This window comes from Urocampus carinirostris, chromosome 6, assembly GCF_059441175.1.
Source record: "Urocampus carinirostris isolate Australia breed hairy pipefish chromosome 6, RoL_Ucar_1.0, whole genome shotgun sequence".
NCBI classification, from domain to species: domain Eukaryota; kingdom Metazoa; phylum Chordata; class Actinopteri; order Syngnathiformes; family Syngnathidae; genus Urocampus; species Urocampus carinirostris.
Genome location: NC_142354.1, coordinates 21,719,521 through 21,732,652, shown reverse-complemented (window position 1 = coordinate 21,732,652; position 13,132 = coordinate 21,719,521). Strand labels below are relative to the sequence as shown.

Genomic DNA, 13,132 nt, shown 5'->3' with positions numbered 1-13,132 from the left:
TCATGTGGCAGTTGTTCAAAAGCAGGAATGAAACTGAAAAAATGACTAATTTTGTGTTGGATTTTCTTAGACTTCCAAATCAGTTTTACAAACATTTTAAAATAATTGTATGGATGTGAAAAGTATATAAAAAATGAAACCAAAAATGTTAACAAAGTAAGATTTTTGCAGCCGAATACCACACAGAAATATGACGCAGTCATTATATTTATCTAATCAATTTTAAGATAACCAAAAGAACAAAACAGTGCAGCAACGTCTACCATAGTGTCCAAGGGCATGTCTCATGTGCATGGAGTTACAGAAAATCGGATACAGTGGTACCTCTTTATACGAGCTTAATTCTTTCCAGGATGGTGCTCGCAGCTCGAAATGCTTGTATAACGAACACATTTTTAAATAATTAAAAACTAATTGGTAGTCTGTGTTGTTGTGAGTGAATAGGTGCCGCGTTGTGTTTTTAAGGATTTTAATCGCTCAATATGGAGGATTTTCAATCATTAACAAGGGGTGAAATTGGCAGAGAATGCCAGGTGTGAGATCGACTGACTGTTAATGATACATATTCGCAAGCACTTACTGTACATTTTAAGTAAAAGTTACTGTAAATTTAAATGAATGTACTTTTTTTACAGAATAATGTTTTAATTTTTTGGGCTGTGGTAGTTTGCGTGAGCCAACTGGAGGAGCTGACGTTGGCGGTAGGCAGTCCTGCATGGTGAGCGGTCTCCAGCCGTAGCGTCTGAGACTGCTCATGAACTGGATTTTCCTTCGTATTGTTTTCCCAAAAAACTCGAAAACCGAAATTCTCGTGATTAGAGGTGCTCATAGAAGGAGGTACCACTGTATTCAGATTACAAACAGGTATTTCAATTTAGTAAGCAGATTGGTTAACATCTAGCTTAATCTTTTATTACTCATATTTCTTCTTTGTATTTTCAGGCAGTCTGGATGCCCCTGTGGCACCATGCTGCCTCTCACAGGTGGTTGTTGGTACTACGCCAGACATCTGGCCCGTGGAAGGGGAATGGGCCTTTGTTTTATCGAGTACACCACTCACTAAAACAGGGCAGTAAGGACACGCTTCCAGATATAGTTTCTAGATGTTTGAAATTAGTATGTGTATGCTGTATCCTGTAAATCAGTGGTCGGCAACTTGTGGACCTGTACCGGGAATTGCAAAAGAAAACAACAACTTAGTTTTTGCTTCTGCTGTATTTATTTGTGAATGCACATATTTTATTCCACCCCAAAGAAATGTTGGTGTGCTTTGTTCCGAAGTTTTACACTAATAATACATCATCGTAATTGAGCAACAATGTAACAGATGACAAATATGGCTCACTTAATTTGCTTAGCATTGGGTGAAATAGGAATCTAACCCAGATTCTGGCAGTGAGAGCGCAGAATCCTGATTATTATGCCACCTTATCTCATCATCACACTATTTCCACATTGTTTTGGCTGAACTTTTTCCCATAATCTTCCGTTATATATTATACAACCTGTCTTTACTGACTGTAACTTCATGTTGCTCCAGAGCTTTGGACATGATCCTGTCCAGGAAAATGTCTAATAAAGTTGGAGCCTCGTCTTAGAACTGATTGTAGTTCAAAATCACATTCCAATGGTGGGATTGATAAGTACTGCACTGTTGGCATTGGCATACAGTTGTACAATGGTCTGAACAAGTTTATGGCCCATGTTTTACTTCTGCATGGTGGCCCATGAAGCGGCTTGCCATTCTCTGTCAAACGCCTTCTTAAAATCAACGTTATTACTTGTTAATATCAAAAACGTGTTTGAAATTTCTGAAACTTCACATAGCATAAGCAGATTAAAAATATTTTCTGTGGTGCTCCTTCCCTCCCTAACCTGTTTTGCTGATGATATTGCCAGATTGGCAGGGGATGAATCAGCACAGACAAAATAAAGTCATGACATACAATCCCCAAGGTATCACCACGAACATCACCAATAACCACAAAGAACTAGAACCTGTCACCAAATTTAGAATACTTGGAGCTGTCATATCAAAGGAAGGGTCATAACCAGAAATCATGGCAAGGAACGCACAAACCAAGCTGCACTTGCCAGACTTAAACCCATCTAGAGGAATAAGAACATAGCAGTGAAACCAAAGACTTCCATATCCATTTACACTTGCTAGACATGGACTCTCACAGCAAAGCTGAAAAAGATCCAGGCCATGGAGATGCGATGCTACAGGAAACTTCTTGGTATCAGATACTTAGCCCATGTGACAAACAAAACGGTTCACAACACCATCAGAGAGCACATTGGACCTTATGAAAAACTGTTGACATCTGTGCGCAGACTGAAACTTCAGTGGTAAAGTCCCTTCACAAGATCATCAATACTGACCAACATAATTCTCCAGGGCACAGTCCAAGGGGGCAGGAGGGGAGGAAGACCGAAAAAACTGGGCTGACAACATGAAGGAATGGACTGGTGCCTACTTTGCCACGACTCAAAATTAGGCCAGGAACCGTCAACAGTGGAGAAGGCTGTCCAGAGTTCTGTCCTCGTTGGTGCCAGACGACCCATGCAGTTGAGAGATCTGTGAACTGGGAAGCCAGGTTGTACAACGTTGTAATGAAGCATGGGAAAAAGTTCAGCCAAAACAATGTTGCACAACATGCTACCATAAGTGAAAATAGTACAATGATGAGACAAAATCGAATGCCTTTTCCTATGTCATTTAAATCCAAGGTAGTCTACTGATTGCACTGTGGATGTGAGCTTATCATTATATTTTTTACTATTATTACTAATGTTATTGGTCTGGGGGAGAGAATTAAATCAGTCCGTGGTACTAAAAAGGTTGCCGACCACTGCCGAAAATTGTGTTTTTTTTAATTTACAGTCAATATTTTTGTGCCTTTATTTGGTTATTTGCTTTCACCACTCTGCATATAGCCCTTACCATTGTGGTTGTTCTTACTGTAATGTCTATTTTCTGTGCTTTTCAGTACAGCCTCTCCATTTATGAAGATGAAAGTTTGTTTAAACAAACCTCTCTACATACTTGCTCCCCATTTATTGGACCGTAGGGGGTTAGTGATTTGGTTTACTTCCCTGCACCATCTAGTTCAGTGGTCCCCAATCTACGGCCCACATACACATTTGGTCCGACCTCCTGAACAATACTAGAGAGCAGTGTGACATGCGATTTTGATTTTTACCTAAAAAAGAACTCAAAGTCTGGGTGTCCGTTTTTGGATTCAAATCTGGATTGCAGTAGTGAGAATGCCAAAATCTTACCACCGGACTAACAGTGCTAAAGATGACATATGAAAAGGCATTGAGTTTTTAATCTCATTTTCACACTATCCTTAGTCATTGTACTAGAGACAAATGTTAATTTTGTCGTGCATTTCACATTACAATGACAATAGATATGTGACCTAAAATGCTTAGAATAGAAGAATATCATTTATTGTCATTGTAACATGTGAACGCACAGCAAAATTAACATTCGTCCATTGGGATGTGACTAAAATTAGTGAGTTAATGAGATAAAGTAATCTATACCATTGGTAGTTCAGCACTAAGCTTCTTTTCTGTGAAGATTCCACAGTGTTATTTGGTTATTTTTTTATTTCATAATGTTATTTTGTTGACTTTTGTTCTGGGAAAAACTCAGCAGGGTTATTTGTAGATTTCTGGTTTTTTAATTTATTTTTTTTTACATATGGGCATTCCTGCAATCGCCACCATTTTTCTGTTACAAACTGACCTCTGCCTCTCATCAGAGAAGGGAAAAGTTTTTTGTCCCGTACAGGAAAAAGTTTGGGGACCCCTGATCTAGTTAGCTACAGTAAATCCGCCTCTCATCCTACCACGTGCACACGGTTGGGTGTCACAGCGCCAGTTTGGACATTTCCACTTCATTTCCCTTTTGGCGCCTTCTCTACTCAGCCTGCATTTTTGCAGAATGTGAGCCAAAACTCATACGTAAGCACATTAGAAAACCAGCATACTAACTAAGTTCCTGTCTTTGCTCATGTACTACTTTGCTATTAAAACTAAATTTGCTACAGTTGTCAATTAGAGGTCTGTCTTTTATTTTTGCATTGAAAGTTCTACCTTTTTGTTCATGGAAGGGAGTGATGTCATGTTTGTGCTGGTCCGTTACTCTTTGGAGGTGACAAAGGATTTTAAATGCAGCCGTGGGTCTTGGAAGCTGTTGCTATGCAAAAGAATTCACACAGCATGGTGCAGTCGGAGTGGAGGCTGACAGCCAACATTTACTTTGGGTACAAACAGGGCCTCAATTGTGCAAGTCATGTATATTCAACCTCATATTTGGCAGGAGGTAGCTGCAGACTGCTAAAACACTCTTCATACTCTCAAACAAGTACACTCTGACTTTAATAGTAAGATGATTCCAACCTATTTCTCTTGACTTTAACATTATTTTAACCGGTGGCAGGCTGTGCAATTCACACCTAGGCATTCAGTGTGTCTGAATTAGATGTAAGATCGGTCCTAAAAAATTCAGCACGACCTGAGTCGGAGGAATGTAAACCCGAAACCGCTCAAACCCGGCGAATTAACTTGAGCTCGGTATAAACCCAAAGCTTTAGTTTGCCGTGTGTTTCGGCTGAACTACGCAGCTTGAGGTTTACTCGAGGCTGAGTCCCTCATATCAAGTGTGTACTGCAATTGCAGCGCCTAGATGAAGGGTTTGGCGCAGAAGTGCGCGTCTCAGCGACGTGCAGCGAACGAAAGTAAAACTAAACAAAATGGCACTGTAAAGAAAATCAAATTATGCAGATAACAAGTTGCAAATAATGATATATTTGGCTAAAAAGCAGTTTGTAAAATTTGTAAAGCTTATAAGCTCTTGGCAAGAAGCAGAAAAGACATCTGACGTGAGGGAGGTGGAAGGAAGAACCCGCGTGCCTTTGCATTTAGTGATTTTGAGTCTAACTGATAGTTTGGTAAGCATTTTTGTTACATGAATAATTACTTGAGTAAAAGTAAGTGCATGCTTTGTGGATCCTCCACGAAGGGGAAAAAATGTGAAAGAGAAGCCCAACCGGCCCAACTAATAATTGACATTTTAAGCCCAACCCAGCCCAAATTTTGGGACGGGTCGAATTCGGGCCCAAGATCTTACCTATAGTCTGATTCAAGCCAACCCACAAAAAACATTTAATGACTAATGGTTTTTACTCAAAACACCTTATAGTGCAACCTGCTCACATCATCAGTGATTCTCCCAGAGTCAGTGGGTGTATCAGGTCTTAGTCAGACACCTTAATCCAAGCAAACCCAGCTGAGGGTTTTTCAATCCCTCGATTTGCGTCCAGGTGGCGCACTACGACACAACCCCCCACCCTACCCCTCCTCAACCTGACCCAGCGTGAAGCCTATTCAGCTGCTCCCCCGGTGTTATTGATAGCTCTTTGCCTGTGCAGTCCACAAATCCAAAGGAGGCCCTGGACACAGTTTACAGACATGCCTCCGAAACCCTTGCAGCCTGACTCGATACGCTCGCAGCAGGCCCTTCCCCTTTTCTTCTGGCATTTAGCCACAAGATCGGCGTTCTTTGCACCCTTCTTCTTCTGAGCTTCCTCCATCCGGTCCTCCGAGGGGACTGTCAGCTCTAACAGCACCCCCTGCTTGCCGGTTACATCAGCACCATGTCTGGCCGGAGTATTGTAGCTGTGATGATGTCTGGGAATGGCAACTGCTTTCCAATGACCACCAGGAGCTGCCAGTTCTTGCAGTTGTGGGAAAATACCAAACTATAAAACATTTACTGCAGCTACAGCTGTGACTCACTACCAATTTGATGAAACGAGTATATTTAAAAAGAAATATAACAGGAATCCATATATATATTTTATAAATATGCATGAGAAAATTTGGATAGGTTTCTATGCCCGGCCAGGCCCCCGGCCAAATTTTTTAACCCAATGTGGCCTGTGACTCTGAAATTCTGCCCACCCCTGGTCGAGTGTGTTGCATTGTGAAAGTACTGGTGCTTCCAAAACGTAAGGCTTGTATTTAGAAAAGCTTTAAACCCACCTGAACTCAAAGCTATTTCTCAAGTTAGTGCAGTGATAAATCTCTTTCTATCCCAGATAAACTTTGACAGCCTTAATTTGGCATTCCAAGTTCAATAGTTATATGGTATATTTTTATGACATCCATATGCATATGCAATTTATATTAGGAATTCTAAAAATAAGATAAAATGGTAAAAGTCTTGATATTTGCGAGTAGTACTAATATCAATGAGAATATGCATGTAATCAATCTATCTAGTGCTTATTTGGGCTTATTTAGTACATTGACCCAATCTGACTAATGTTATGTTCAATTTTTACATTTTACGGGGTTCTGAACAAGAGCTATCAAAATGACTTCTAAATGATGTTCTTCTATTCTAACATGTAGTTTTTCCCTCTACTCCTTTGGCACAAGCCAAGGTTGAGTATTTAACATTCTAAAGTCCCTTATGCACATTTAAGGATGAAAACAAAGCAGAATTGACAGGAGTGTACCAGGCGAAATTAAATATTTTATTGACCTTCGATTAAAAACTTTTTGTTGTGTTGTCCATGACCAACTCGTCTTCCAAATGTTTTAGACCAGGGGTCAGCAACAAGCGGCTTTGTAGCCACATGTTGCTCTGTGGCACTACCTGGCTTGTTTTCAAAAATGTTTGATAATGGAAAATTACACGGTTCCTGTTGGACAAACAGGACACAAACATTCTTAACATGTTCCACTGAATAAAGATTTTATATATACATATATGTGTGTGTGTGTACTGTATGTGTATGTATTGTCTTCATTATTGTGGTAAAATATAAAGCATGTTTTTTTTTTTCCAGCTCCAAACATGTTTGTTAGGTCCAATATGGCTTTTAACATTTGGGGTTGCCAATACTGGGTTTAGATCGTTGCTGGCCGTCTTCTTTTGTTATATTTTAATGGTGGGTGTAGTTTACAACACTGACTAGATATGTACAATAAATTTCATTATGGATTAGTTTAACATACTTCAATAATTTAAATTCAGTTTGACATATAGATACAATAGGAATTTGGCCGGATACAAAAATGTGAATTTTCCATCCACCTAAATATCAGTACTTGGTTTATTTTTTTTTTATTTTTTTTTTTACAAAGGCCAGGTCTATGTAGTACGAGGAGAAGTGGCATGTTCACAGATATTTACATTTCTCAACATGACCAAAAAGCACTAGAAATGTTCTAAAAAGTATTTATTAGACAAAAGAAACATCAATTGGACACAGCAGCTGAGATGATCCTCACGTCATCAACCGGTCGATCTTGGGCTTTGGTTTCCACCAAGCCAATCCGGTTCAGCACTCCAATCCCTTGGTGCACTCTCCCAAAAATGCTGTGCTTTCCGTCCAACCACTGTGTGGGTGTGAGCGTGAGGAAGAACTGACTTCCGTTGGAATTTGGTCCAGCGTTCGCCATCGCTATAATACCAGCGCCTAATAAAAAAAATAGTAAGACGCAAATATGCAACTGTGTCAGATACGCAAACAGAGTTTCGCTTAGGATGCTCATTTCAAAACCCAAATTACATTCCTAGATGAGTAAAAATAACCTTATTTAGCGGACTATGTGCACACCAAAAAAATACAAAAAATAAATAAAATTGGCCAAAATTGTGAAGATGAGCTTTATAACGCAGTGTGACTTCGTGCGGACAACATTGGAAACGCATAACAGTGTCATATCATAATTCAGCAATTATTCTATAATTATTGCTGACCGTTATTGCATGACAATGGTGGCAACCAGGATAAAACCCAGACAGCGGCGGATAGAGCACCGAATCCTAACACTCAGGCCTTGAGGGATAGGCACTAGGTCTTATCACACATTTTTAGTTATGGTACCAGACACAAATGTTAGAGAAATGAGAAAATAGACGGGGATATAAAATCAGGATAAAAGGTTTCACATTTTCTTGCCTCAAACTAAGCATTGTAAGTACATAACGTTTTTGAATATGTGTGGCCATGCATTTGTTCTAATATTTCAGGACAACAGAATTACTTCCCACAATGTCTTTCTCTTCATTCTGTTCAGAATCTCGTGCGCTTTGTGAAGAATTTGCACGTCGGCGATGCAATACTTGATTTCTGTTGTCCCCAACCTTTTCTGTACCACGGACCAGTTTAACGTATGACAAGATAATAGTAGTCCAGCCCAATAACAATATCAACGTGACACCTTGAGTCAAATTTACATAATAAGATGATGACATCAAATTTAATGTATTTTCATGAGTCATCTGTATCCCCAAGTAGTTTAGTGGATAGGATCCAGTGCTCTCCCTGCAGCGATCTGAGTTCGATTTTGTTGCATCCATTTTTTGCATTGTTATCAGTGATATATATTGACTTATGAATCAATGCTTAAATATGGTACTTATGAACCTTACAATCCGTCAGGCCTTATGTATGAAAGAAATATCACAAGAGACTATTTTTTGGGAATGCGCCTTAAAATTTATTTTGCCACTTAAAAAAATAAAATCTAACGAGCATACTTCTTTTGTTTTTAACCTCACAAAGCAATGCTTAACAAATTCTGTGCAGTCCTTTAAATACACGTGCACTATTACTCGGTTTAACAATTTCACCTCTTTAAAAACATTAATCTTTCAAAGATCAGAAAATGCGTATCAAAGACGACTCAAAAGCTTATTAAAATATAAAACATGTCATGCCTTACATCCATCAGATAATTCCATACATTTGACAATGATTTACTAAATATACTGATATTAAAGTGTGAAAAATAATTATAATTTAATCCCATTTATTGTCTGATTGACACACTACTTACCAGTGAATTTGAGGTCTGGGTGGATCTCGTCTTCAAACTGTTTCCCATATATGGAGGCACCACCTCGACCTGGAAAATATATATGTCACAATTTTTTAACTAACTCCAGAGCCCACAACATTATAAAGGACTCCTCTCACCCCTACCACCACCTCTTTGACCTGCTGCCCTCTCTGCTACAGGTCTCTTAAAACAAAGACTAACAGGCTCAGAGACGGTTTCTTCCTTAGTCCTTACTACCCTAAATAAGCACACAAAATTGTAGAATATATATACATCTAGATCAGGGGTTGGCAGCCTGCAGCTCAAAAACTGCGTGCGGCCTTTTAGTGCTGCCAAGTTGCTCCCTGGTACTTTTCTAAAACAGTTAACAAATTACCGTATTTTCCGCACTATAAGGTGCACCTAAAAGCCTTTATTTTTTTCAAAAGCTGACCATGTGCCTCATAATACAGTGCATTAGTCGCAAAGTCTTGCAACTAATGCAGCAGCCGCCGACTAGATTTCCCCCCGAACACCAAGTAGTCCGCGGTGTATGCTGGGATTTATTTACCGGCGTTTCATTGGCTAACAAATGTGTCAATCATTATTTGAATCGATCACTATTGGCTAAAGTTATTCGGAGGTAAAAGGGCGGATCCTTTTTTTTTCTGGCATAGGCTTAAGCGGCAAAACAAAGCCTGCAATTGGCCGAAAAAGATGAATGTGATCACACGTTGGGTTGACGGCAAAGAGAAAGCATTTTTTACTATTCTGTATTTGTAAAAAATTTATTCTCCTGGATTTACTACACTCACGGATATAAGAGGACCATGGTTGCACACTATTATTGAACACAACGACTTCGGTGAGCTACTCCGGCTATATATTTTCCCTGTATCTTGTTTCTGACTGAGCTCGATGTTTCTGTGATAAGCGGTGCAGATAATGGATGGAATGCAGTGTCTATTTTTAAATTAAACTCAATTCCAAGTGTTTATTGTCATATGCACAGTAAAGTTGCGAGCGAAAAAGAAAATAGAAACTAAGGAATGGTTGGCATTTCTTGAATCCCAAGGCCGGACACCGCATCCGCACGTGTTCTCGACACATATTTGCTTCTTTGCAAGCTTTTGGAATGTTAAGGGGGTAATAAGTTTGACTGAACTATCTGACCGTTTTGTCGACGTTCCCATTGTAGAGCCTTATAATCCGGTGCGTCTTATGTATGTAAAATATAGGACAAAAACTTTTTTTTCGGGGTGCGCCCTATAACCCGGTGCGCCTTATAGTGCGGAAAATACGGTAAAAGATGGGGGAGGGAAATGTTTGTTTTAATATGGTTTCTGTAGGAGGACAAACATAACACAAACACTTTTAATGTTTTCCAATGCTGTCAAAATGCATATAATCAATATTATATTTCAACAACGGATGTAATCATGAGACGAGAGAGAAGATCAGCTCGTATCCGATTGTGAAAAGATACAAGTTGTCACCTCGCATGCGGTGAAGTCCCGGTTCTCTGGTTTTAACTCCTGGCTGCATAAGTTAGCTGCAATGCTAAACACAGGGGCTGCTCTCTTCGGCTTGTTTTCCTCTCTCCACTGTACAGTCTTAGAAAAGCTGTTAAGCATAAGCTCCACCTATTTTTAAGTACAGTTTCACAAGCCTGGAAGCTGTTTTAAAGAAACTGGTGAGTGTTTGTTTACACTTCCTTGTTTGTATCACAGCAATGAAACACTGTAATTCATTCATATTGTAATTAAGTTAAACTTGAGGCATGTGGTCCAAAAGATGCGCTGCGTGCAATTTAGTCAATTCGAAAGTAAGTTAATATTGCGGATATATATCCATACAGCTTGTGTCGCCTTCATTAAATGACTTCTATAAGGCTTTTTGAATCTTTCTGTCTTTTACTACATATTTATCCTGTAGATCCATGTTTAATCTCGTTGTTAACAATGCTGAATACATTGTAATCAATGACAAACAATATTCTATTCTATAAGCAGGCGTATTATAAAAAACTAACGTGGAAATAACAATGGATTGCATTTGCCGACTAAAAAAACTAACCTGTGCCAGTGGGATCACCACCCTGCACCATGAAATTCTGTATGATCCTATGAAACTTTGTGTTGTTGTAGTAGCCTCTCCGAGCCAATTCAGCAAAGTTTTTGCAGGTCTTGGGTGCATGATTCCAGTACAGTTCCAACACTAGTGTCCCCATCCTGCAATGGAATATAATTTCAGAATTTATGAATTGCATTGAAGTTGATGCATCGCTTGTACAAATGTAACAATCCAAACAAACACAAATGTAAAGAATAGAAATATAATATAAAGGCATTCATACAGAACAATTGCAAGCTACCACAATCGCGAAAATTATTCAAATGAAAACATACGTCGTCTCCAATGAAACAGTGGGTGGTTGCCATGTGTCTGGAGGAATACCTGACATTATAAAAGCAATTTAATTAAAAGTAAAAAATAATGCAAACACTCGCTAAATAGAATGCGCCACACGCTGTTTCGAATGGATTTCGATGTATTTCCGGTTCCGTCTTCTGACGTCATCCGCAGCATGTCGCTGACAGGCATGATTTGCTGCCCCCTATTGGCCATATGATTTACAGCCAACCAGCTGTGGTGGAGACATATTGGAGCAGATTCAAAACTTCTCTTACCAAATGTAAGTTATGTTTTTGATTTACACCAGGGGTATCAAACGCATTTGAGCTCGGGCCCAAATAGAAGAAAAATACTCTCACGGGAGTCGGACTAGTAGATCAGAAAGGGGAAAAGAGAGAAAAAAACAAACAAAAAGAGAGAGAGAGAGAGCGAGAGCGAGAGGGAGAGAGAGAGAGAGATGGGGAGAAAGTAAATGCAAGAGACAGAGAGAGAGAGGGAGAGAGAAAGAGAGAGAGATAGAGAGAGTGAGAGAGAGAGATGGGGAGAATAGCACGAGTTCGGGACAAAGAGAAAGAAAGAGAAAGAGAATGATAGAAAGTGAGAATGACAGAAAGAGAAAGAGAGAGAGAGTACTAAACAAAGAGAGATAGAGAGACAGAAAGAGAGACTGATAGAAAGTGAGAATGACAGAAAAAGAGAGAGAGAAGGACAATAAAAGAGAGGAAAATTAGATGTACAGAGAGAGAGAGAAAGAGAGAGAGAGAGAAAGTTAGGAAAAAGAGAGTAAGAGCGCGAGAGGGAGAGAGAGCGAGAGAGAGAAGGGTGAAAAAGAAAATGCAAGAGAATGATAGTAAGAGACAATGAGAGGGAAAAAGAGACAGACAGAGAAAGAATAATAGTCAGAGAATAATAGAATGGTAGAACGAGAGAGAGAAAATGAAAGAAAGGAAAAAAGAGAAAGAGACACAGAAAGAGAAAGAAGGAGAGACAGAGAAAGTTAGGAAAAAGAGAGAAAGAGGGGGAGGGAGAGTGAGAGACAGACACAGAGAGAGATGGAGAGAGAGCGCGAGAGAGAGAGAGAAAGAGAGAGAGAGAGAGAGGGGAGAGAGAGAGAGAGAAAGAGGGAACTACAGTATTGAGTGGTGCTTATCTTTGGCGACATCAAGTGGACAGATATAAAAGTGCAGCTGTTTCCTTTTTCCCGAGCATTTCTCTCAACGTTGAATTCAATCTGTTGGCGGGCCTGATTGGCCCGTGGGGCGCTTTTTTGATACCCCTGATCTACATTGTCCGAATTGGAATCCTATGAAATAATGTTAGTATATAAGAAAAACAACAAAGTCAGAAGAAAAATACTGAAATCCAGGCGTGACAACCTCTTTTTCACCGAATCAGCGTAATGGCTGTCCTCAAAGGGCCTGAAGACTCTTATAATTGTAATTGATATGTAAAATAAATGTAACTACTCCTCCGTGTAAAGTAACTTTAATCTAGGAAAGATTTAATATTTAATAAGTCATAAATGTTACAGTTGCTTTGAACAAATGTCACTAGTACACACATATCATATGTTATAAGAAAAATACCTTAACTTGGTTAACTTGGATGCTTTTGAAAGGCCGGTAACAAATTCACTGGTTTTCAGTACAGTGAATTTGCTCCAGATACAAACAAATCTAGATACGAGCACAATGCAGGAACGGATTACTATTGTAGGTAGAGGCATCAATGCATAAGAAAATCTTGGACATTTTACGATCATTCATTTCTCAACTCCATTCTTGGGCATCATTATGGATATACTGCCATGTAGTGGCACTTACCCGTCACTTCGCACATATTGTAGTTCACACGAATTGTGGGA

At 39.4% G+C, this 13,132-nt stretch overlaps 1 protein-coding gene across 1 annotated transcript; it reads right to left on the bottom strand.

Annotated features, from left to right (window-relative positions):
* Positions 1 to 7,250: 7,250 nt before the first annotated feature.
* Positions 7,251 to 11,440, bottom strand: ppil1 (peptidylprolyl isomerase (cyclophilin)-like 1). The gene is made up of 4 exons (XM_088337160.1): positions 11,262 to 11,440; positions 10,930 to 11,084; positions 8,872 to 8,940; positions 7,251 to 7,505 (listed from the first exon to the last, which is right to left on the bottom strand). The coding sequence occupies exons 1-4, from the start codon at positions 11,315 to 11,317 to the stop codon at positions 7,285 to 7,287; spliced, it is 501 nt and encodes a 166-aa protein (XP_088193286.1). The 5' UTR covers positions 11,318 to 11,440; the 3' UTR covers positions 7,251 to 7,284.
* Between the last annotated feature and the right edge of the window lie 1,692 nt (positions 11,441 to 13,132).